Source organism: Theropithecus gelada, chromosome 2 (genome assembly GCF_003255815.1).
Source record: "Theropithecus gelada isolate Dixy chromosome 2, Tgel_1.0, whole genome shotgun sequence".
NCBI classification, from domain to species: Eukaryota; Metazoa; Chordata; class Mammalia; order Primates; family Cercopithecidae; genus Theropithecus; species Theropithecus gelada.
This window is the reverse complement of record NC_037669.1, coordinates 79,565,626-79,591,190: the sequence shown is the minus strand read 5'-3', so window position 1 is coordinate 79,591,190 and position 25,565 is coordinate 79,565,626. Positions and strand designations below refer to the sequence as shown.

Sequence of the window (25,565 nt, the reverse complement as noted above, 5' to 3'; positions counted from 1 at the left end):
CATAACAAATGAATAATTTTATTTACAACAAAAGCCCCAGTCTTCAAATGGATACCACTGATGTTTTTTCATGCTCAACTCAAGAAGAGAGATAGACACAGCACAAAGCGAAGGGAGGAGGGGTAAAGAGAAGTATTAGCCATAATGGTTCAAATTTATTTAAGCCATGAACAATAGCTGGGCTGCACTGAGACACATGAATAAAATGTTTGCTGCAGAATTCTGAATGTGTACTCTTCAAAATGATTCTATCATCAAGAAACTCTGAAAAGCATTTTCCAGTAACAAGAAATTAATGGATTAAAGACATTCTGACATATTATTCTAAGTGTTGCACCACAGAAGCCAAAGCCTATTCAATAGGCTTTAAACAGTGTTGGCAAGGAACAGAAGTGTTTGCTTCAGGTGGGAACAAGGAGGGACTGAAGTGGCTGTTCTGAGAATGAAGCAAACCATCCTGCTTCAAAAGCATATCTTTGGCCCCTGATTTGACAGTTCTTTTTCTTTCTCTGAAAGCTATGAAAAAGTCAGTGAGCAAAGTCATAAGAAATAAGTGTTAGTGGGGGGCAGCAAAATGTTATAAGAGCCACAAGTTCAAAGATGACATTTACAAGTCTCTCATGAATGGCACACTCCCCAAAGGGCACCTGAATGCCATTTTTAAGAAGAATTCATCAAACATACAAAACAAAATGTTCCATTTTATATAAAGATGCCAATATACTGTCCTTAAAACACAGATTGGTCCATTCACAAATTAACATGTAAAGAAATGGCAAAGAATCTTTTCCCATCTGCCATCAATTCATTCACTGCTTTTAGATTTAACTCCCTACACTCACACACTTGTAAACAGAATTGTAATGGACAAAGGATGAGGGGGAAGCTGGGAAAATCTAGCTTGGACATGATACTGAAACATCTGGAAAAAAGTGGTGACAAGACTTGGCCTCGTGCATGGGAATAGGGAAGAGGTGGGATTTCAGCACACCCTGTCTCCCTATTCCGTTAACTGGAACAATGCATATGCTCCTGATGTTTCCAGTCTCACTTTAGATTCAGTGAACATAATACATTTGGATGCTAAGAAAAAAGAGACGTGCAAGAGCAGGTCCCGTCCATAGGAAGGAAAGACTCGGTGCAGAAATAGGGATGCACGTACTTCAGACACGAGGCAGACTGGACTATGTGTTTGGTCATGGTACCTGGAACGGAGTATGAGCTCAGTAATAAAGTGTTGAATGAATCAACATGTGAATAAGGAAGTGAGTGTCACAAACAAAGAGGAAAGGGTTTTTTGGTTTTGTTTTTGTTCTTCTCCCTAGGAGGGTGGGACAGTTATCAAAGCACATCAGTTGAAATGAAAAGGATGGGGAGAATCTCCAGTTGAGGCGAGAGGCAGGAGAAAGTATGGTAAAGGGATAGTACAACACATATTCAGGAAACAGCTGGAAAGAGGGGAGACTGAGCCAGTACAATGAAGGTCCTTAAAAACTATTCTAAGGAATTTGGACTTTATCCTCAAAAAACAGACATTCATTATTGGTTTACTCACAAGGGAAGAGAAGAATGATATGGTCAGGGCTGTGGTTCAAATAAAGTTATAGGCTGGATTGGAAAAGCCCAGAGGCAGGGAGACATCATAAATCTACATGAACCACACCTAAGGGCTAGACTAGGGCAGGCAGGATAGATCACTGGAGGAAGATAAAAGCCCACTCCAGACATCTCACCGTTTATTTATGAAATGTTAGTGGACAGAGCTATCCACATCTTCCATTCTCAAATCTCAGGACAAAAGTCTAGAGCTTTCCGCAAGCAAATGAGTACCTTATTAAGATGTGTCTCCCAGTTGTAACATGGCAGAGTTTATAAAGGTAAAGTAAAATAAAAAGTTACAAAATCATCACATAAGAAGGATTGTCTGAATACATTGTCTACTGGCCTGAGACTGTTTTAAATAGTGCAGATGTTAATTAGCCTTACAGAGTATACTGATTTTAAAAATGCTCCAGTTCTCATTGTTCTTATAATCAGAAAAGGTTGGATCCTTCTTGCTACCTTCCAAACAAACTGAAGTGTGTTAATTTTAATAAAATATTCTCCAAGTATTTACTCAAATATATAGTAACTGAACAGGGTTCATTTCCCAAACGGCAACACCAGTGCCATCCAGAAAGAAACTAGTTAGTATTCACTACTTGCGCACTATTCACACTACAGATATTTTCCTAAACATAGACATTTCTACTTTTCTTGAGTTCAGACTCACATATGCCCTGGTTTTATACATCACATTTTCTGAGTTTGTTAAAAAGGCTGAAAAATCAAATCACTCTTAAGATATGAGTAAAAAAACTACAAATAGGAGTTCATTCCATTATTAATCATTTTAAAAAGTGGCCAACATGGCGAAACCCCACCTCTACTAAAAATACAAAAATTAACTCAGGGTGGTAGCACCTGCCCGTGGTACCAGATACTTGGGAGGCTGTGGCACAAGAATCGCTTGAACCCAGGAGGCAGAGATTGTACTGAGCCAAGATCGCGCCACTGTAACCTAGCCTGGGCTACAGAGTGAGACTCTGCCTCAAAAGGAGGAAAAAAAAAAAAAAAAGGTAGTGCATCTGTGACCTCTCATTTTCATAGGAATGAGAGTGAATTTAGACAAACAAATCTTGTCTAAATTCACATTTTCATCCCAGGTCCCTTTATTTCTTTTCTAAAAGTCAATTAAAGCTGGCATGTAGAGAGAGATGGCATTTAAATCATATTCTTTCAACACCTTAATTTACAGACATTTTGCTTTTAAAAACCCCAAAGGAAAAAGCCCACCACAAACTTACAGCAAAATAAAATGTTACTTCAAGAAATTCAGGTCTTTTAAAAGAATTCAATACACAATTGGCATTAAACTTAAAAAACTGTTCTGTTTTTTAGGGCCTTTCTAAATCATTCCAGTACTTTTTTCAATAAACAGAAGAAAATAGTTTTCTAATATTATTTAGACTCATTTTATACATTTAAAAGAAGAGTTTTAAATATTAAGAAAAACTTACATATTTACTAGATTATTGCTTATTGGTTTTCTAAATTAACACAATTTATTTGACTAGAATTTGGATTCCAGAAATTTGGGAGTCTATAATACAATCACAATTATCTTTTGGTACACGTTTTTCTTATTTGTATTTTTTTTTTCAGCATACAATAGTTACATGGCTAGAAAGGAAGATTATTCATGAAGTTCAAGCACTTTCCACATTTTCACTGAAAAAAAAATGTAGCTTACTCTGAAAAACCTCTTGGCATATTTGTACATTCAGAATTACTAAGAAATTCATTTCAAAGCAAAATCATGTCTCAGTGTGGAAAATACTTATTATCTGAAAATATTAAATTTTATTCTGTTGCCTTCTGCTTGGTAAACTAAGTTAAAGAGGAAAGAGAAAAACATCCTGAAGAGTCAGTACAAAATTCATATGCACACAATCAGGGGTGATACTTTCAACAACATAAAAACAACTCCCCAAGCATTTCACCAATACTTGTTATTCCCACCGCAAAAGAATAAAGCTCCTGCTGAAGTCTGTAGGAGGAAAGACCGCAACTCAGTGGTCAGAGGGAAATAAAACAACTCTACCCACCAATGACACTGGCCGATGATCTACAAGCTCGTATTTTTCCCAAGAGAAAATGTTATTTCAGGTCCTAATTTTTTTTAAAAAAATTGTAAGTATATTTATATATATAAATTTAAATAAAACGCACAACTTGAATGATCTCCAAGAGGTAAAGCAACAAAGTCAGTCTCAAATCCGCACATATCTTGCTTCCACATCACAAAGGCACCACCCAAGCTACTATTAAAATTCACAACAGATAAGTTGAAAACCAAGTGCCCGTGATATTCACTGGGCTCATTTCAGAAGCACCTATTTATTTACTCAGCTATGATAGTGAAAAGGTCAAGCAAAAATTCACCTCCAAAGCCACGGTTGCTAAGCAACTCTCTTCAGAAGTTCTGCAACATTGATCAAGCATATTACTGGTGCCACCAACTGGATTCAGAATAAATGTGTGTAACATCTTACCTGGTGTCTCCAAAATGGGAGGGAGATGGATTCTTTCTTTACCTTTTTGGACAGACTGGAGGCCAATCTTACATTTATATTCATTTGGCTGGTTAGGCTCAGAAGACTTTTATTTTTCCTCTCCAGATAAAAAAGGATACGTCCTGGTACCACAGGTTTCCTATTCACAAGAGCGAAGGACAGTTCTGTTTTGAGAAACACCACAGAGGGCTTGATGAGATGTTGGCCAAATCTGAACGACATGTCCTCACAGCTGAAGTCTAAAAGACAATGGATAGAATTCAAATAAGAAACTCAGCTCATATACCACCTTAAAGAAAGCAAATTCCATTACTACAGATTCTTAGTTGCAGAGAGGATGCCATTGAAATTGCTCCTCATTGAATGTTCACCAAGATGCATTCCGGGCAAGTCTTTCTAAAATACTCCACTCTCCCTACCAGTGTTTCCTTGACTAGAGTTAGCAATTTTCAAGCAGAAGTTTGCACTTGGACAACAAAACAGCCTTTCCCCTTTCCTCCCCCTGCACTTCACGGTGCCACCTTAACTCAAACCCACAAGGCCCTATTTGTCAGGTACTTATTTTTACCCATCTATTTTGTCATCTCTGCTAAGCTGAAAATTTTCATTAAGTATTAACTATAAACCTTGTAATTCTTAAATGCTTCTCTCAAATGGTTTTGTGTTCATATAATAGCAATTTACAGCAAGTGCAAACACTGTCTGACCTTGCCTACAATTACAAAAACATGAGCACCCCCAGAGAACTATTCTAGCAAAATCTCCAAAATTAAGGAGAAAAAAAATTTTTTTTAAAAAGGAAGGAAGGAGCAAAACGGAGTTCAAAACTAGAACAATTCCTGGTTGTAACAGGGCCACAAAGCAGCAAGGTACCTGAAATGTTCTGCGTCCTCCTTTTGAGGGAATGCCATGGGGGGCCGGGGGCAGGAAAGGGAAGCTGAAGGGAATCTGGCACATGGCATAGCTGAGACAAGCCAAATCCATCTAGCACCAAGGAATGACTTTTAAATCAGGTGGATGCCAATACACAATAAAGTTACTTTGTGAATGACTAAGACGCACTTTGTAAATGACTAAAAAACACCATCCCTAGAAAACTATTTCATTTTTCTAACTCAGGAACAGCCTAGTACAAAATTGATGAACATGGATCACTCTATGGAAAAACAGAGAAAGGATTATAAAAAGGATGAAATTAGAAAATAGTTGACTATTTACTTTACTGTAAAATATGTATTTGGTTTTCAACCCCATTTCCTGGCATGCAACTCCTAAAATCCTTAGAAACTCCAAAGTGATGTCTTTTTGTATGCTAATGATTAACTGGTAGCTAGCAGCCTCTAAGAGTCTAGGTAGCTTCAGGATGGGACTGGTCACAAGAAGGACCAATGCAGGATTACAGGACTGGAACTTTCAGCCCCACTCCCCAATCTCCCAGGAGGAGAGAGGGGCTGAAGGTGAAGTTGATCACCAATGGTCAACAGTTTAGTCGGTCATGTTTACATAATGAAGCCTCTGTAAAAACCCAGAAGAACAGGTTTAGGGAGCTTCTGGATAGCTGAACACAAAGGTTCCTGGAGGATGGCTTGCCCTGGGAGAGCCCTGGGAGAGCATGGAAGCTCCGTGCTCTTTCCTCCATACCTCACCTTATGCATCTTTTCATCATCATCCTTTGTAACATTTGCTGTAATAAACTGGTAAATCTAAGTATTTCCCTGAATTCTTTGAGCTGCTCAAGCAAATTGATTGAACTCAAAGAAGGAACCATGGGGTCCCTGATTTACAGTCAGTCAGTTGGAAGTTCCAGAGGCCCAGACTTCCAACTGGTATCTGAAAGTCAGGGGCCAGTCTCACGGCACTGAGCCCTCAACCTGTGGAATCTGAGGCTATCTCCAGGTACATAACATCCAAATTCTTCTGAACTGAATCAAAGGACATCCAGCTGGTGTCCGCTGCTTGGTGCGTTTTGCTGGGGGGGGGGGCGCCACACATTTGGTCACGGTAGTAGTCTTTGTTGATTGTTGTCGTTGGTGTGAAAGCAGAGGAAAAACATGTTGAATGTATTTTTTTTCCTTAGACTATTTTATAAAGCACGTGAATAATGCATGATTGTTTAATGATTCTAATATTCTCAATGACACACAAGACAGAGAACTGTACAAATGTCATTTTCTATGGAAGAACCCATATAGCCAGAACTGTACACATTTCAGGTACTAAAGAAATAAGATGGGAAGGTTTGCCCCAGCGGTACAGATAATGGTTTTTAGAACATTTACAGCCAGCTCATTAAAAACCCAACAGTTCTCAAGGGGAGGTCCCTCCACAATAGCATCAACTTCACTTGGGAACTTATTACAAATGCAAATTTTGAGGCCCCACCCCAGACCTACTGAACCAGAAACTTTGGGACAAGGGCCCAGCAATCAAGGCTTCCATAGTTGTCCAGGTGATTCAGAACCACTGACCAAACCCAACTATCCTCCCAATCCTTGGGCCTTTTCCTACAGAATTCCTGCCAAACAGCTGGCTAGTGTATGCTTGAATATGTCCAGTGATGGGGAGTTCATTACTCGTTCCTGCTAAGATAGTCAACTCTACAAATAACATAGTTGCTCTTTACACCAAGTTTTTCATGACTTTATTCCTTGCAATCATATAAAACAAGTATCATGCAAGTGGCAGTGCTTCAGATACTTAGAGTTAGCTATTCTTCATTTTTTCTTGTTTTTCTAGAATAAAGATGGCAAATCACATCAACTATTCTACAAACAGCATTGATTCAAGTGACCTGTGGTTATTTCCCTCCCCAGAATCTACTTCCTTATAGTCTTAGCCATACCACTTTGATTTTTTGCTTTTAGTAACACCCCACCATATTCTACATGTGGGACTATTCCTACCAGCTGGTTCTAGTGATGGGCATGTGACCCAGGCACCCATAGTCCTTTGACATATGATTGGTTCGGAAGTGGACACAGGACACAAAATGAATCAATCAAAGGCAAAGACATCCTTCAGAGTAATACTGCTGATAGTAACAAGGCCACTTTCTTTCAGTTGAGTTGCCAAACTGGTAGACTATGAACCTGAAACAGCTATGAGTTTTCCTAAAAAAGAGCTGGCTTGATATGAGAGCCAACACTGAGGCAAAGACAGTGAAGATACAGAGACCCATACCTCAAGATACTTTCTGAGCACCTGGATCTAACATTGCCAAAAGAAGTAATGTCCCAGAAGTTTATTTCTCCTTCAGGATAATGGAACAGAATTGACTTAGCACAGGCTCTAGTTGATGAGCTACATTATCATGAGCTCATGAAAAGCTCTTCTTTTTCTTCTCACTTTTCTTATCGTTTTCCTTTTTGTCCTCTATGTCCAGTCCCATTCCCTCCCTTCCCACCCCAGAAATCACTTTTTCATAATTAATGTATTATTCAGAATCCTCTTTACATGTTTGTGTACATAAATTTTTGTCAAAAATACATAGGGCTCTTTTATTCATGGTTTTTAAATTTGTATGTAACTTGTAGCTTTTAAGTCTCATTCTTCTGTATTCTCTCAACATTGTTTTAGAAACTCATCCATGGCGCTATAAACAACTCTTTCACTGCATTCCAGTGTAGTATTCCTGCCCACTCCTCTAGTGCTATAGAGCTAGCTTGATTACAACCTTTTACCACAAGTTACACTGTGACTACCATTCTTATACACGTTTCCCTGGATTCCGATCCTAGCATCCCATTGTTGGGATTCAGGTCAGATACTTAGATTTTATAAAATATAGGCACCAGCTTGCATGCCCAGCAGCAATACACGAGGATTTCTATTTTCCTACATCCTTACCAGCACTTGATAGTACTTCCTGCTTTCCAAGCTTTTAATTATTGAACAGTAAAATGGCGTCTCTTCCTTTTACTTCATTTGTCTCTAATAGTGATGTGTGTGTACATGCATGTTTCTCTTCCTAAAAAATTGCCAATTCATATACTTTGTCCTCTTTCATATTGCTCTCCTCCCTTCAATTTTCTAATTTTGTACAGTCCCTTGTATATTCTAAATATTGATCATGGTCTATTAAACACAATAATTATATTTTCACCATCTGTTAATTTCTCTGTTGTTCCCTCCATTGAACAGAAATCATTCATTTTGATGTATTCTAAGTGCATCAATTTTTTTTTATAGTTTGTGCTCTGCATATCTCTCAGAACAAATCCCTCTCTACCATAAGGTTGCAAATATATATATTTCTATATTTTCTTCTATTGACTTTATATTTTCATCCTTAACATTTAGGTATTTATTCCACTTGGAGCTTTGTTTATAGTTTGAAATACAGAAACAGCTTCATTTTTCTTTTTGTGAGCCAATTTTCCTAGTACCAATTCCTGGGAATGATTACAGTTTTAAGTTCCCATATACACACAGGAATAAGTCTAGACGCCTTTCTATTCTGCGTAAGAGCCAGATGCTGTAGAACAGAGGTCGCACATTTTTTTTTTCTCTCTCTTTTCTGTAAAGGACCAGACACAGCAGGCCACACAGTGTCTGCTGCAATTACTCTACTTTGTCATGGCAACATGAAAGCAGTATGAGTAGGTGTGGCTGTGCCCCAGTAAAACTTTATTTGAAAAAACAGGCAGCAGCCCAGATTTGGTTTATAGGGGGAGTTTGCCAACTCCTGCTCTATATTGCTAATGTCTAAAGAAAAAACAGAGATCCTCTTTCTGTATTTATTATCCCATATAAATTTTAGCCTCCACTCTGCCCCTTTCAAAAAAAAATTCTTAGATGTTGATGAGACTGAATTTAAATTGTAAGAGGGGTGAAGGGAATGTGACATCGTCACAATATTCAATGGAGCCATTTATGAATGCTGCATTTATGCTCTTTAATACCATAATAAAACTCTTGTAATAGAGTTTTAAATTCCCCTTATATGTTTTATGCATTCTATCTTAGATTTATTCCTAGATGGCTTTTAGTTTATGTCACTATTATAAAAGGTACCTTATTATTGCCATAGTTTATAATTAGTTACTCCCGATACAGTAGAAAGCTATTGATTTTTCTATGTTCTTATAGCTGGCAATCTAGCTGAACTCTTGCATTGCTTCTAATGGTTTCTGCTGATTCTTTTTTGTTGTCATTTTGTTTTGTTTTGTTTTTAGAGAGTTTTGTTCTGTCGCCCAGGCTGGAGTGCAGTGGCGCAATCTTGGCTCACTGCAAGCTCCGCCTCCCGGGTTCAAGGGATTCTCCTGCCTCAGCCTCCAGAGTAGCTGGGACTACAGGTGCCCGCCACCACGCCCGGCTAATTTGTGTGTGTGTGTATTTTTAGTAGAGACGGGGTTTCAACATGTTAGCCAGGACAGTCTTCATCTCCTGACCTCATGATCCGCCCATCTTGACCTCCCAAAGTGCTGGGATTACAGGCGTGAGCCACCACGCTCAGCCTTCTCTTTGTTTTTATATATATAATTTCACTTAGAAATAATGACAATCATATCTTTCATTGCAATTTTCCTACTTTTGTGTTTCTTTGTTGTACTGCGTTGGTCAGGTATCTGGTAATGTGTTGAGAAGCAAAAGTAACACAGGCATCCTTGTCTTGTTCCTGACCTTAAGAGGGCTGAGTTTAAACTTTTTTTTTTTTTTTTTTGTATTACAAATCATGTCTACTCTAGGTTTTAAATAGGAGCCTTTAATCAAGCTAAAAATATCCCTTCTATTTCAAGTTTTCTAAGAGTTCACACCATTTCTTTTAAAAATTGGTTTCATGAAATGCTTTTCCTATATCACTGATGATGCAATTGCTTGTTCTGTGTCATTAATGTGGTAAACTACATTAGCAAATTTAAAAATAATACTTCACTATTCTTTCCTTATTATGATTAATTCAACTCAGTCACAAAGTATTATTTTTTAATATACTGCTAGATTTGGATTCTTAGCCTTTCGAAAGTCATAAGTGAAATTGGCCAATAATTTCTCAATTTTTTTTTTTTTTTTTTTGGAAACGGAGTGTCACTCTGTTGTTCAGGCTGGACACAGCAGCATGATCTGGGCTCACTGCAACCTCTGCCTCCCTGGTTCAAGCGATTCTCCTGCCTCAGCCTCCCAAGTAGCTGGGATTACAGGCACCCACCACCACACTTAGCTAATTTTTGTATTTTTGGTAGAGACAGCATTTTAACACATTGGCCAGGATGGTCTCGAACTCCTAACTTCAAGTAATCCATCCGCCTCAGCCTCCCAAAGTGCTGGGATTACAAGCATGAGCCACTGTGCCCAACCAATCTATCTAGTTTTTGTTATCAAGATCAAACATAATAGCTTGGTTTTTCTTTTTTGTTCCAAAGGGAGTTTATTAAACAAGCATTTTCTGTTTCATGAGAGTTAAACAAAACTCTTTTGTCAAACTGTGTCTTTTGTCCTGTGCCAGGAAGGACTAAGTTTTGATAATCATTACCATTTATTGTTTTCTGATTTACTTAAGATTTTTTTCTTGTATCGGTTTCTTAGCCATATATCCTTTTCACATAATACTGGTAAAAACTTATATTCTTTTTACTGGATTTAAAAATATAATCTATAATTATTTCTTTTACCTTTTTCCTATTGTGTTTATCGTGGTACATGGAGATGTTTTTTCTTTGTCTGTTATTCAAAAGTAAGACCTATCCTAGTAAGTTTTTCAAATAATGAACTTCTGTTTCTTTGGCTTTTATGAATTATTTTTACTTTATTACTGCATTTGTATTTCTTTCCTCTGATTTGTTTTCCTTTATTGTTTCTTTGGATTTACTATGTGGCAGTTTTTCTAGTTACTTGAGTCAAACCTTGGGCTTATAGGATTCCAGACTTTGTGTTTTTCTCTTGTGTAACAAAAGCTATATATCGCCTTGAAAGTATTCCATTAGCTCTATCTCTCACCTACTGTGCTTTTATTATCACTCAGCTCTAAAACTTTGCTATTCTTGTTATTTCCTATTTAACCTGAGGGTTATTTCATAGTATGTCTTTTCATTTCCAGATATGTGGGATGTTTTTGCTATCTTTTTGTTAATAGTGTCTGATTTCATAGCACTGTTGTTAGAGAACCTCTATGCTGTTGATTTTGTAGAATTTGAGGCTTCCTGACTCATTGAAAGTTGAAGCTTGTGTCTAATCCACATGCCTTCTGAAATAAAGTATGCTCTGCTTTTGTTGAATAAGTTCTATATACATGAGAGATCAAATTGTTATCCAAATCTGTCTTTTTGTCTCATTGCTTCATTGGTTTCTGAGAGGACTGTGCTAAATTTCTAACTACATTTGCTATATCAATGCCTTACACCATAAATCACTGTTTTCTGTACCTCAAAGCTACATTATTACATGTGGATATGTTCACATTCATTTCACTCCCTTGGTCTTGTTCCTTTTTCTTGTTTGTATTTGACAAGTATACATTTTTATACATTTTTCCATAGCCTTACTGTTCTCTTGAAATTTTTTATAAATAAAATACTATAGCATCTTGCTTTCTATCCGTTAAAGAATCTGCTGGATAAGTTTAACCACTACACATTTACGCTGATTATTCTTTGAGCTTACTTTAGACATTTTATTTCATCTTTTCGTTTGTTTCACTTCACTTTTTCTCCTGTCTACCTTCCACAGGTTAGGTCTGGTTTTTCTTTCCCCATGAGTACAAAAATTATACATTCTATTTTTATTTCAATAGTGGTTATTCTTATTCTATCCATAATAATGCTCAATATTTTAAAGCAGATCAATATCTTTATCCTTAGTATATTCTTACCTCCTTTCATCTCTTCCAGATATCATACCCCATCTTCCCGATGCCCTAACTTCTATGAATTGATATTGTTATAATTTCAAATAATGATTTATATGCTTTTTTACCCACCATGCCTCTCCCCCCACTTACTCCAGTGATTGTATTTTCATTTATCTTGTTTACAAAGATGTAAGGACATGCCCTTCTCGCCAGACAGCTGTGGCCTCCAGCACCACCTGCCTCTTTTGAATCTTACTTTCCCTTTCTGGCCTTTAGCCCTCCCTTTTCCTCAAAGCTCTGCTACACTTTTGAGTGGATAAAGAGTCTCAGTTCTGCCACTCTCTTCCTGATCTTCCAGGATTCACTGAACCTTCTAATCCTCAGATACTTCGTTTGAAAATAGTAGATAATGAAGTATGGAAAGCATGTTTTCTTGTCTGCCACGTGATGTAGGTATCCTTAAATACTAATATTTTTTTCTCTTTCCCGACCCAAATCTATCTCTTTTTTAATTGTGGTAAAATTATCCCCATATATGCTGCTAATACACATATTTCTTCAAGTTTTAATTTCAGTGAAGAAGAAAAATATTCTAGGAACTCTAAAAGGTACAAAAGCATGAAAAAGATTAAAAGTCAAGAGTTTGATGGGAAAATTTGTTCATCTCCAGGATCTGAAACTGTCTGCAAGACTGAGATAAATATTACATACTTTCCTCTCACATGAAAATGGCAGAAAGCAATTTTATTTTAAGCTAACGTAAAATTGCTGAATCTTTCTACCAAACAAAGACTAGATGTACCAGTATTCTGTGGAATTTTCAGGGGAAAATCATCTTCAGGGAACTGTTTCTTAGCAAATATGGAGATGGTAGCTTCTGTAATCCAGAGAAGCAAGTACTGGGTTAAGAAACTCAGTCCAAGGTTTAGGCCCTTAGACTTGTTAGTGAGCATTAGCCAAGAAGGAAATACAAGGAACTTGGTTTACTCTCGAAATGGTAATTGAACCCTACTCTCGCTTTATAAACAAACAAAAGAAGTAGATACATAAATGAAAACCAAGGTCTCACATTTCTAGACAATTACTTTTTTCTTTATATTTTTTGGTAATAACTTCTTTTATTTGGGACTAAAAACATGATTTCAACATTCTTAAATGAGTCTCCATTTCCCACTTTTCAGCCATAAAATGTAGCCTCTTGCTACCTCTCTCTTACTGAGAGGTGACAACATGCTAGCAGCCCTCGCTCTTGGCACTTCCTCGGCCTCCAAGTCCACTCTAGTGGCGCTTGAGGAGCCCTTCAGCCTGCCAGGGCACTGTGGGAGCCCCTCTCTGGGCTGGTTGAGGCTGGAGCCGGCTCCCTCTGCTTGTGGGGAGGTATGGAGGGAGGGGCCCGGTTGGGAACTATGGCTGCGCACTGCGCTCGTGGGCCAGGTGAGTTCTGGGTGTGTGTGGGCTCAGCGGACCCCACACTTGCAGCAGCCGGCTGGCACAGCTGGGCCCGGGCAGTGAGGGGCTTAGTACCTGGGCCAGGAGCTGCAGAGGGTGCTCCAGGTCCCTGAGCAGTGCCGGCCCGCCAGGCGCTGAGCTCAAATTTTCGCCGAGTGTCAGCTGCCTCCCCGCAGGGCACAGCTCAGGACCTGCAGCCTGTCATGCCCGAGCCTCTCCGCCTGCCGTGGGCTCCTGTGCAGCCCGAGCCTCCCCGATGAGCGCCACCCCCTGCTCTGCCGCGCCGGGTCCCATCAACTGCCCAAGGGCTGAGGAGTGTGGGCGCACCGCACAGGACTGGGGGGCAGCCCCGCCTGTGGCCCTGGTGTGGGATCCACTAGGTGAAGCCAGCTGGGTTCCTGGGTCTAGTGGAAATTTGGAGAGTCTTTATGTCTAGCTGAGGGATTGTGAATGCACCAATCAGCACTCTGTGTCTAGCTAGAGGATTGTAAACACACCAATCAGTACTCTGTGTCTAGCTCAAGGTTTGTAAATACACCAATCAGTACTCTGTATCTAGCTAACCTAGTGGGGACTTGGAGAACTTTTCCTTCTAGCACTCTGTGTCTAGCTAAAGGATCGTAAACACACCAATCAGCACTCTGTCAAAATGGACCAATCAGCTCTCTGTAAAATGGACCAATCAGCTCTCTGTAAAATAGACCAATCAGCAGAATGTGGGTGGGGTCAGATAAGCAAATAAAAGCAGGCTCCCCTTCCTTTCCACACTGTGGAAGCTTTATTCTTTTGGTCTTTACAATAAATGCTGCTGTTGCTCACTCTTTGGGTCCACACAACATTTATGAGCTGTAACACTCATGGCGAAAGTCTGCAGCTTCACTCCTGAAGCCACGGAGACCACGAACCCACTGGGAAGAATGAACAACTCCAGACACACTGCCTTTAAGAACCGTAACACTCACCGCGAAGGTCTGCAGCTTCACTCCTGAAGTCAGCGAGACCACGAACCCACCAGCAGGAAAAAACCATGGACACATCTGAACATCTGAAGGAAAAAACCCCGGACACACCATCTTTAAGAACGGCAACACTCACCATGAGGGTCTGCGGCTTCATTCTTGAAGTCAGCGAGACCGAGAACCTGCCAATTCCGGACACATTATGACATATTTGTACTCTCCCTCTCAAGTGCCTATAGACCACCTTTATATCCCTATCTCCTGTAATTCTCACCAGCTGGTAGCATAACACTTTTAGAGCTTAATCTTTATTCTGCTTGCTTAAACAATGAAAAGATCTCTACTATCCTCTTGTGTGTGACTCAGTGGATGTGTTCAGTCATTTTTTTGACAGGGCGAGATAGGCAACCTAACTTGTAGTAGAATAAGGTTCAATGCCACAAAAGCAAATGCAGGCCCCAAAATGTGAGATCTCCAAGCTGTGAACAGGAGCTGACAATAGCTCACCTCAGGGTAGGGCAGATTCTTTTTCCGGATTTGCTTTCAAATGTTATGTTAATGTCCACCTAAAATAACTGCCAAATACTTCAAACCTTGCTCCAAAAAAATTCTAGAAGTTTGTAGCAGAAAAGAACCTAAGAGATCATGTATGTCTAGCCCTCTCATTTTAGAGATATCAAGTATGTCCAACAAGTTAAGTGGCTTATTCAAACTTCTTCTGAAACTTAGGGGGTGTGATGGTTAATACTGGATGTCAACTTGATTGGATTGAAGGATACAAAGTATTAATCCTGGATGTATCTGTGTGGGTGTTGCCAAAAGAGATTAACATGAGTCAGTGGGCTGGGGAAGGCAGATCCACCCTTAATCTGGTGGGCACAATCTAATCAGCTGCCAGTGAATATAAAGCAGGGAGAAAAAAACACGAGAGAGAGAGAGATGGGCTTAGCCTCCCAGTCTACATCTTTCTCCTGTGCTGGATGCTTCCTGCCCTCAAACATCAGACTCTTGAGATCTTAAGTTTGGGGACTCAGACTGACTCTCCTTGCTCCTCAGCTTGCAGACAGCCTACTGTGGGACCTTGGGATCGTGTAAGTTAATAAACTCCCCTATATATGTGTATGTGTGTGTGTATATATGTGTGTGTGTGTGTGTGTGTGTGTGTCCTATTAGTTCCCCACTTGAAGAAACCTGACTAATACAGTGGGTATCCTGGCTCTTTATAGAGGATATTATTCAAGGATTTCTTAAAGTTGGGAATGTAAGACTTCAGGGCCGGCCCCGATTTGGGAAATACTGAATTAATAATAACTCTGTCACTTTAGGCAATCCCTTTGCACTAAAGCCACATAGCCGTACTCTGTTATAAGATAGCAAGCAGCTGATTTAGAATATAAGCCTATATCTGTCATTTTCATATTATTTCATCAAATAGAGAAAAATAAACATAAAATTTTTGAGAATATAAGGGCCCTTCAAAACCCACTGGCCAAAGTTTAAGAAACTCAGGACTTCAGCAATGCACCTAAGAAACCAAGCTCATGAAGACGTCAAATTTTAATCAACAGATTAACTAAAAACCTTTCCATCCCATTTCATGATTTCTCTTTTCTATAGCAAATGATGTTTTTGGAAGAAAAAGAGTGCATATTTCCCTTGCCTGGCTACTCAAAATGTGTTCCTCTGACTAGCAACAACAGCATCACTTGAGAGTTGTAAGAAATGTAGATTCCCAGGCCCCAGCCTAGATGTAATGCATCAACCTGTATTTTAACAAGATCCCCAGCTAGGCTGTTTGCACATTAAGGTTTGAGAAGCACATCTCAGAGCACTAGTTTTAAAACTAGGTCTATTAAGATCATCTTGAGAACTTTCTCAAAAAACAAATTCCTAAACTTCATCATTCTCTGACTCGAACAATCTCTGCAACAATGTGGCTAACACAGCACTGGGAATGGACAAACACGGCTTCCGATTCTATGTTCTTTCCAATTCATTTTATGAACTTAGGCAAGTTCCTCAGCTTTTTTAAATTTGTGAAATGAAGATGACAACAGTACCTTCTTCTCAAGGACCACACATTAAGCACTTAAAAATTTGATAAGTGCTAGTCACAATATGGGTGTATTTTGCCTTGGCAAAAAGTAATGCCTAATTTTATGCAATAAACAATTGTTAATTGTCAACTAATATATAAGCGAATATTGTTAAGTTGCTCAATATAATGCTTATCACAAAAACGGTATGTAACAGCTACATAAATACAAAGAAAATCATGTATTTGGCACCTTACTGCCATTGGGTCACTATTATCTCTCCATATTAGAGGTAGAACAGTGTCAAAAACTAGCATCTGATTAAATAACAGAAATAACAGCTAAGTACTTAGTACTTTCATCTTTCTAAGCAATTTATACGATATGTTACTTAATCCTGACAACCCGATGAGGAAGGTCCTTCACACATCAACATTTATGCATCTCTTTGATTACTTCTCATGCATTAATTCCTAGATTTGGGAATCACTGAGTTCAAAGTATATTGAACCATCAAGGCTACTGATATGAACTACTAAATATCTCTCAGGAAATGTAGTCAATAGTTTACATCCAACAGTAGTATAGAAAGAAGTCCCATTTCCCCAAAACTTTGTTAATAACAGGCATTCTCTAATTCTCCAAATCTCTAATAAAAATTTGTCATTACTTAGGAATACAATATAAAGGGAAATAACTTCTTCTTAATGTCCTAGATAAAACAATCTACCATGAAAATTAATGTCTCCTAGGCAACCAGGAAGTTAGATACAATGAAAAAGAAACACTGTTCTCTTGGTTAAAAGAATAAAAGTGTGTTTCCTTTTAACTAGAAAAATAAAGTTGTTATTCCATTATGGCTGGAAATATTAAGGTTCACTGTAAAAAATAATCTGCTATTTTCATACCCTGGCATTACTTAGTGAATGGCAAGAATCTAGACCAACCCTAGAAGGCACGAATGTCTTTGGGGGACATCAGAAAAAGCCTTAATGCCAGACACTTCTTCCAACTGGAAAGGAGGTTTCTATTTCAATTCTCTTAAACACTGGGGGCTCAATTGTTAACCAAGAATGTAAATGAGCTTATTAAAAGCTGCTGGCTAATGGATCCCAAGACTAACCTTAGGAGGAACAATGCCCTGTCATCTAACTGAGGAACAACACAATCTGAGCTAGCCCCACTCTCAAACATACTTTATTGATTACTTAGAAAACAAGGCACATAAATGAATGGTTGGAGACATACATTGAAGATTATATGATTTATAAAACATTCTAATCTACAGGCGTATGTCAAAATTCCACCGTAGAAGAGGAATCCTACAAGAAGATAACAAGGTGAACAAAGAGAAAGAGAAGGCAACGTGAAGTGTCTCAGAATTTAAGCAAACAAGCATACCCGTAACATTTTTATACAAAGAGACTTTTTTAGTGAAGTATATTAAGTCATCAACTTATGTCACTGAAAAAATTTTCAATTGTTAACAAGTCAAAGAAAATCCAAAACCTCAGCTATTTATAAACAGAAAACACCTAGGTATTTCAAAATGCCAACTGCCTTTTCAAGATCTCACTTCATCAGTTACCTCTTCTCTGTTCTGTCATTCTTTTTTTTCTTTTTTTTTTTTTTTTGGTACATCTACTTGTTTTACATATTTAACCTCATTCTCACCAGTTCCTTCCCTTTCTCCTAAAAAGATGTTCAGGGATTACATACACTTAATAACCTTTCCTCATTAAACTCTAATCACCTATTCATTTAATAAATATGTATTATATACTTGCCATATTCCAAATACTATTCTAGTGGTAAATATGACAGACCAGCCCTCTGCTCTCATGGAGTATTCTAGGCACAGGGTGAGGATTGCAAGCAGTAGAGACTACAAGTCAGTCAACAAGGAATAATATTCTGATTGTGACTTGAAGGAAATGATCAAGATGCAACAACAGGAAGGGACTTGGAAGAGGCAGAAGTGGCTGTTTAAGTGTCAAAGAAAAGGGGAACCTCACGTTTGATCTGCGATTTGAATAAGGAGTCCACTATATGTGACTATATGGGGATAAAATGTTCCAGGTGGAGGAAACAGCAATTGCCAAGGCAAGAATGATCTCAAGATCTTAGAGGAATGGAAAGAAGAGTGTGGAGTTGAGTCTAACAGCCGGCAGCAAGGCACAGGTGAGGAGATGGGTTTGAAAGATGAGCAGGGAACAGATCATACAAGGTCTTGTGTGGTGTTTCACTTAATGAGTGTTGAGAAACTCATGATGACAAAGATTCAAGCTCCAGAGTGTTCAGGGTCTAAATGTGACTTTCGAAAAAAGATTTCACTATTGTACATTAAAAATCATCTCCGGACGCCAGGTGTGGTGGTTTATGCCCCTCATTTAGGAGGCCAAAGCAGAAGGATCCCTTAAGAACAGGACTTCAGGACCAGCCTGGGACATACAGCAAGACACCATCGAAAGAAAGAAAGGAAAGAAGGAAAAGAAAGAAAGAAAAAAAAGAAAGAAAGAAATTAGCCGGGTGTGGTGACTTGCACCTATAGTCCCAGCTACTCCAGAGGCCGTGGCAGGAAGATTGCCTGAGGCTGGGAAGTTGAGGCTGCAGTGAGCTGTGGTCATGCCCCTGCACTCTAGCCTGGGTGACATGGTGAGATCCTGTCTATAAAAACAAACCTCGGGAGCTTAAAAAAAAATGCACATGCCCCATTCCCAGATTGTTTTTCTGTTAAGATTTTTGAAAAGTGACATAAAATTCACATACCATAAAATTCACCCTTCTAAAGTGTACAATTTGATGGTTTTCGGTATGTGCGCAAAACTGTGCAATTATCATAACTATCTAATTCGGAATACTTTTACCCCCAAAAGAAAAACCATACATTTTAGCAGTCATTTCACATTTTCCTCTAGCCCACAGCCCCTGGCAACTATTATTCTACTTTCTGTCTCTGTGGATTTGCCTATTCTGTACATCCTATAGAAATGGAGTCATACAATATGTAGCCGTTTATGTCTAGCTTATTTCACTTAGCTTGTGTTCAAGGTTCACCCACGTTTTACCATGTATTCATCCTTTATTCCTTTTAAAGGCTGAATAATACCCCATTGTATGTATACACCACATGTTTTTCTCCATTCATCAGTTGATGGACATTTGTTACCACATTTTTGGACATTTGTGAATGGTGCTGTGAATATTCAGGTGCGAGTTTTGTGTGGACTTATGTTTTCAATTCTTGAGTGTACACCTAGGAGTGAAACTGCTGGATCATGTGGGAACTCTATATTTAACTTTTTGAGGAACTGCCAAGCTGTTTTCCTTAGTGGCTATGCCATTTGATATTACCACCACCAATGAAAGAGGGTTCCAGTCCTCCACATCTTCACCAACACCCCACTCCGAGATATTTTAAATTAACTGGTTTGGCTGAGACCTAGGCATCAGGCTCTTTTGGTTTTTATTTTGAATGTTTCTACAGTGATTCTATTCAAAACGTATAGTGAAGGCCAAGAAGAAGCCCTTTCTCCAGCCTGTTCATTGCCAACTTGGTATTTATACCTACTCCCTCTTCTGCTCCAGAGCTCTTCAGACATGTTACTTGGTGCCACCAGTACTCTCAGTGACATCTGCTTTGACTCATCCAGTGAGACAAGGAAAGACAAATAAGGAGGACATAGTCTTATACTTTTAACAGTCTCACTTACTTCTGAGTAGAGCCAGTGTCTGTGGGAAATCTTCACAGTTATCCCCATGTCCAGATAGGTTTTCTCCGGGCACTCTGGTTTCCTTGCTCATCCCAAAGGTGCATGTTAGGTTAAGAGGCATGTCTACGTGGTCCCAGTCTGAGTGAGAAGGCGTATGTGGAGTGTGCCCTGAAAGTGAATGGCGCCCTGTCAAGCGTGGGTTCCTGCCTTGGGCCTTGAGCTGCCAAGACAGGCTCTGGCCACCTGAGACCCTGAACTGCAATGAGTGGGTAAATAATTATCCTGCTTTTATTAATCTTTCTTAAACATATGTAGAGATCATCTTTATTTCTATATTTAATATTAAAAACATTTTGGTTTTTATTTAGAAGTTTGGTGATGTTTTGTGAGATGAAATATGCCACAGGCATTTTTTTTTTTAAATCAGCCTATGGTCAAATTGGTTTCATTATACATTGTTTTGGTTAAAGTTGTAGTTTCTAAGAACCCACCTATGACTCAAGTGAGGACTTGTATTTTCATGTAATGTGAATCACTAAACCCCTTCTTCCACTGATGGATCCAATGAAGACCTTTTACACAAAAAGAGGTCACCAGTTAAAAATATATATATACACACACACACACATATATATACATACATATATACCCACACACATATATATGTGTATATATATGAGTGTATATGTGTGTGTGTATATATATATGATCCTGAAGTTCTTTTCATCTAGTCAAGATATAGGGTGTAAATGGATACTTCTATGTTTTATGCTTCCACCTGACCTTGAGTATTAAACATGGTATTGTATTTGCAAAAATGTATAAAATTTAAAACTATTTTTGTCATTTTATAAAATGTTTTCTTCCAAACCAAACACAGGTGATGAAGGTCTAAAACACCAGCATCAAGGCTTAGAGCTTTGTGTTTGTAGAAAATATCAGGGAAAAGCCAGGCACAGTGGCTCATACCTGTAATCCCAGTGGGAGGTGACAATATGCTAGCAGCCCTCACTCTCAGTGCCTCCTCAGCCTCCGCATCCACTCTGGGGGCACTTGAGGAGCCCTTCAGTCGACCACTGCACTGTGGGAGCCCCTCTTTGGGATGGCTCCCTCTGCTTGCCGGGAGGTGTGGAGGGAGAGGCGTGGGCGGGAACTGGGACTGCACGGCACCACTCTCAGGCCAGCCCGAGTTCCCATGGGCTCGGGCACCGGCTTGGTGGGCCCTGCACTTGGAGCGGCCAGAGCTGCCTGCCCACAGCAGTGAGGGGCTTAGCACCCCAGCCAGCAGCTCTGGAGATTGCCCCGGGTACCCCAGCACTGCCGGCCTGCATGCACCATGCTCGAACTCTCACCAGGCCTTAGCCGCCTCCCTGCCAGGCAGGGCTGGGGACGTGCAGCCCACCATTTCTGAGCTCCCCTACTCTGCTGTGGGCTCCCCCGTGGCCCGAGCCTCCCTGGGCGCCACTCTCTGCTCAGTGGTGCCCAGTCCCATTGACAGCCCAAGGGCAAGGGCTGAGAAGTGCAGGCCCGGCTCCGGACTGGTGGGCAACTCCACCTGCAGCCCCTGTGCGGGATCCACTAGGTGAAGCCAGCTGGGCTCCTGAGTCTAGTGGGGACTTGGAGAACTTTTATGTCTAGCTAAGGGATCATAAACACACCAATCAGCACTCTGTGTCTAGCTCAGGGTTTGTAAATATACCAATCAGTACTCTGTATCTGGCTAATCTAGTGGGGACTTTGAGAACTTTTCTGTCTAGCACTGTGTCTAGCTAAAGGATTGTAAATGCACCAATCAGCACTCTGTGTCTAGCTCAGGGATTGTAAATATACCAATCAGTACTCTGTATCTAGCTAACCTAGTGGGGACTTTGAGAACTTTTCTGTCTAGCACTGTGTGTCTAGCTCAGGGATTGCAAATGCACCAATCAGTACCCTGTCAAAACAGTCCAATCAGCACTCTGTAAAACGGACCAATCAGCTCTCTGTAAAATTGACCAATCAGTAGGATGTGGGTGGGGCCAGATAAGGGAATAAAAGCAGGCTGCCGAGCCAGCCAGCAGCCACCTGCTTGGGTTCTCTTCCCTACCGTGGAAGCTTTGTTCTTTCCTTCTTTGCAATAAATTTTGCTGACGCTCACTCTTTGGGTCCGCGCCACCTTTATGAGTTGTAACACTCATCACGAAGGTCTGCAGCTTTACTCCTGAAGCCAGTGAGACCATGAACCCACCAGGAAAAACAAATAACTCCCTACACACCACCTTTAAGAGCTGTAACACTCGCCCTTGAAGGTCTTTAACTTCACTCCTGTGGGCAAGACCATGAACCCACCAGAAGGAAGAAGCTGGAGACATGTGAACATCTGAAGGAGCAAACTCCAGACACACCATGTTTAAGAACTGTAACACTCACCGTGAGGGTCTTCAGCTTCACTCTGGAAGTCAGTGAAACCAAGAACCCCCCAATTCCAGACATACCAGCACTTTAGGAGGCCTAGGGCAGATCACTTGAGGTCAGGAATTTGAGACCAGCCTGGACAACATTACAAAACCCTGTCTATACTAAAAATACAGAAAATTAGCTGGGTGTGGTGGTGGACACCTGTAATCCCAGCAACCTGGGAGGCTGAGGCAGGAGAATCACTTGAACCCAGGGACAGGTTGCAGTGAGCCAAGATTGTGCTGCACCACTGCACTCCAGCCTGGTTAACAGAGGAAGACTCCATCTCAAAAAAAGAAAAAAATATCAGGGAAAGACAGAGACCCAGATAAAAAAGAGACAGATTTCTACACTGAAGGACAAAGTATGGCATGACTTCTCAGTCTGATGGAGGCTGAGATTTTTTTTTTTTCATTCTGAGTCATCTTAACAGTTTAAAAAAAAAAAAAACAAACAAAACAAAATCCAAACCATGTTTTTCATGTGTAGTATAATAACGGAGAGGAACTTACAGGTTTAAATACGAAAACAATACCTAAGGAAGAGAATTAGAAGTTGAAAATCACTTTACTGTTATGTATCTATCTGGAGTAATCAAAATTCCTACTATATTATAGTCTGTATACCATCAAAAAAGATTCACAGATATTCATCTCCATGGACTGTATGAAGACACTATGGACATATTGGGACATCAATTCAGAAATGATGTCAAAAGCTTGTATGATAAATCTAAATCAACTGTGATCTTTCAGAAGCAGGAGCTTCCCAAGGGGTTCCTGTAACATCCCTTTATCAGAGCAAGGCCAGTCAGAGGTTAAGAAACATTGGGTCTTTTACTTTAACAGCTCTGACATATTATTTTAAAAATAAACACCAAAACTATATAAATTATATTTTGAACACTTGCATTGAACAAATTAAAGTTCCCAACACAAGTGAATACAAGATAACAATTACTATTCTGCATATAAGAGAAATTATTCCACCATTTTTGACTCCTGAATTGTTGGCAATATTCATGGCAAAGCAATGCTGCTCATAGGTTTTTGCTAAAACAGAATATAAAGCTAATTACAGTGTCAATTATAGCTATGTGTCATTTGTACTCTATAGCCTTACTCCTATTTTAAGTGTACTACCATATTCTTCCAATATCTAATGGTGTTATTCACAAGATAACTACATGACTGATACATCTTTTACATAACTGTACTACAGGTGGTACAACCTTGTAAGAGAACAAGTTTAGAAGTATATAATGCACATCTTCCTTCAATCCTGTTTATTAGCATATGGAAAACACACTTGAAGATAACCAGATAGAAGTTCAAGGCCTTGAATCCAAAGCCATCCCAACTACTGATTCCCCGTGTTCTCCCAGGTCCTCAGAAAATGTCGGTTAAAGGAAATCACAAAAAGTCAAACTATAGCCTCTGTGTTATGTCCCCACTAAAGCCAATATGGCCAGACTTTACTGTAGCTGAGAGGTCCTTGCTCATGCGGTCTCGAAATAGAGCTTCCAAATTTCAGCAGAGGTGGCTATTATAAAACATTAAATAAAAGGTGAATTTGAAGAAATCAAGTGTTGTCTCTTCTTCCACCATCATGGGTTTTACAGCACAGCATTATCCAGGGCTCCATTCATGGTAATTTTGCTTTTTCATTGCTTGACAAATGCCTTCCCATTTCCCTGCACCCTAGACAAATTGGTATTTCTCAGCAGCTCTTAGAATGACAATGGCAGTTTTCTCTTCATCGTTTTTTCATTTCTTCATCCTCTCACCATGACAGGCACTCATCAGGGGATCTCCAATCCTACCCATCTCATTACTTCTTCATTCTATTTGTCACCATTTGGAATTTCAGAAGTCTTAATTATTAGCTTACTCTTACCAACAGTAATGAGGCTCTGGCTGCCTACTGGGGAGCATCATCGAACACTAACGAGCTAGCAGACTGAGACCCACACCTGAATCCCATCACGTGGTTCCATTGTTCAGGCCAGGTGGGACATTTCTGTCTGCAGGCAAGCTTTCTGCAGGAGAGCTGGAGTTTGCAGGGTGGCTATTATGCATTCACTTTGGTCTTATGATTCACACTGACTCAAAACAGCTTTCCTGTGTGGTCATACTCATTTACATACTGGCTATTACCTTCCTTATAATAACACTTACTGTTTATTTCTGCCTTGTCCTCCTTTTCACTTGTATAAGAGCTTCCTCGAGCTAAGAGTTCTCAAAGGGAACACTAATTGGTCATTTTTGTATAGCTACTTTTGATCTCCTCCTGACCAGGAATGAACAGTGAGTCTCTCACAGCCATCTGGGCGATCCAGCTGTATACAGACCTTCCTTGGCACTCCCGCAGTAGTCAGCATACTGCCTCAACACAAAAGAGGCTAGACAAATGTTAAGTGACATGTATAAAGTTTTCTGAGCACCACAGACAGACGCAGATGCAGAGGTGACAGAAAGGTAAAGGATTAAGAAGGAGCTGGTGCCTCTGAAACTATGACAAACATGTCTTTATATAGTTAACGAGGGAAGATGCAACTGACCCAAAATCCATCTCTTCCTTGACTTCCTATCCTTTCACAACAACAAGAGCCTTGCACCAATGAGGACAAATGAGCACTGGTTGAATACTCCTGTGTGCCCAGCCTACATTAAGCATTTGACCTACATTTGCTCACTTAAACCCCAATGGTCCCTACAGTACATATGGAGGAAAACAAAACTCATAGAAGTCAAGCAGCTTGATCAACGTCACCCAGTAGCGAAAAGCCCAAAGCTCTTCTCAGTACAAGTGGTCACCCAACACTGCTCAGAAAAGGGTGAGGCAAAATGAGGGCCTAGGGTGGGTTTTGGAATAGCAACACCCTGAAGGTGATAGAGGCTGGTGTCAGAGAAGAAGAGCAGTGGCATCACCTAGGTGTGTAATGCTGCCTTTGTCCCCTGTTGCTGCTGCCTTCTATCCAAGGTGACCACCGTGTTGACCACTATCTAGGAAGTACTGTACTCAGAACAAAGGATGCTCTCTTTTTTTCACGTTTTTATACAGCTAAGAGA

The 25,565-nt window shown here is 39.9% G+C and overlaps 1 protein-coding gene across 2 annotated transcripts in view; it reads right to left on the bottom strand.

The window, feature by feature from the left end:
- Positions 1-25,565, bottom strand: part of FHIT (fragile histidine triad) — a 1,500,125-nt gene that overhangs the window by 806,119 nt on the left and 668,441 nt on the right. For both annotated transcript variants that reach the window (XM_025377569.1, XM_025377568.1), the window contains exon 8: positions 4,235-4,354. In XM_025377569.1, coding sequence (XP_025233354.1) covers positions 4,235-4,337 — 103 coding nt within the window. In that variant the 5' untranslated portion in view covers positions 4,338-4,354. The remainder of the gene's footprint in view (positions 1-4,234; positions 4,355-25,565) is intronic.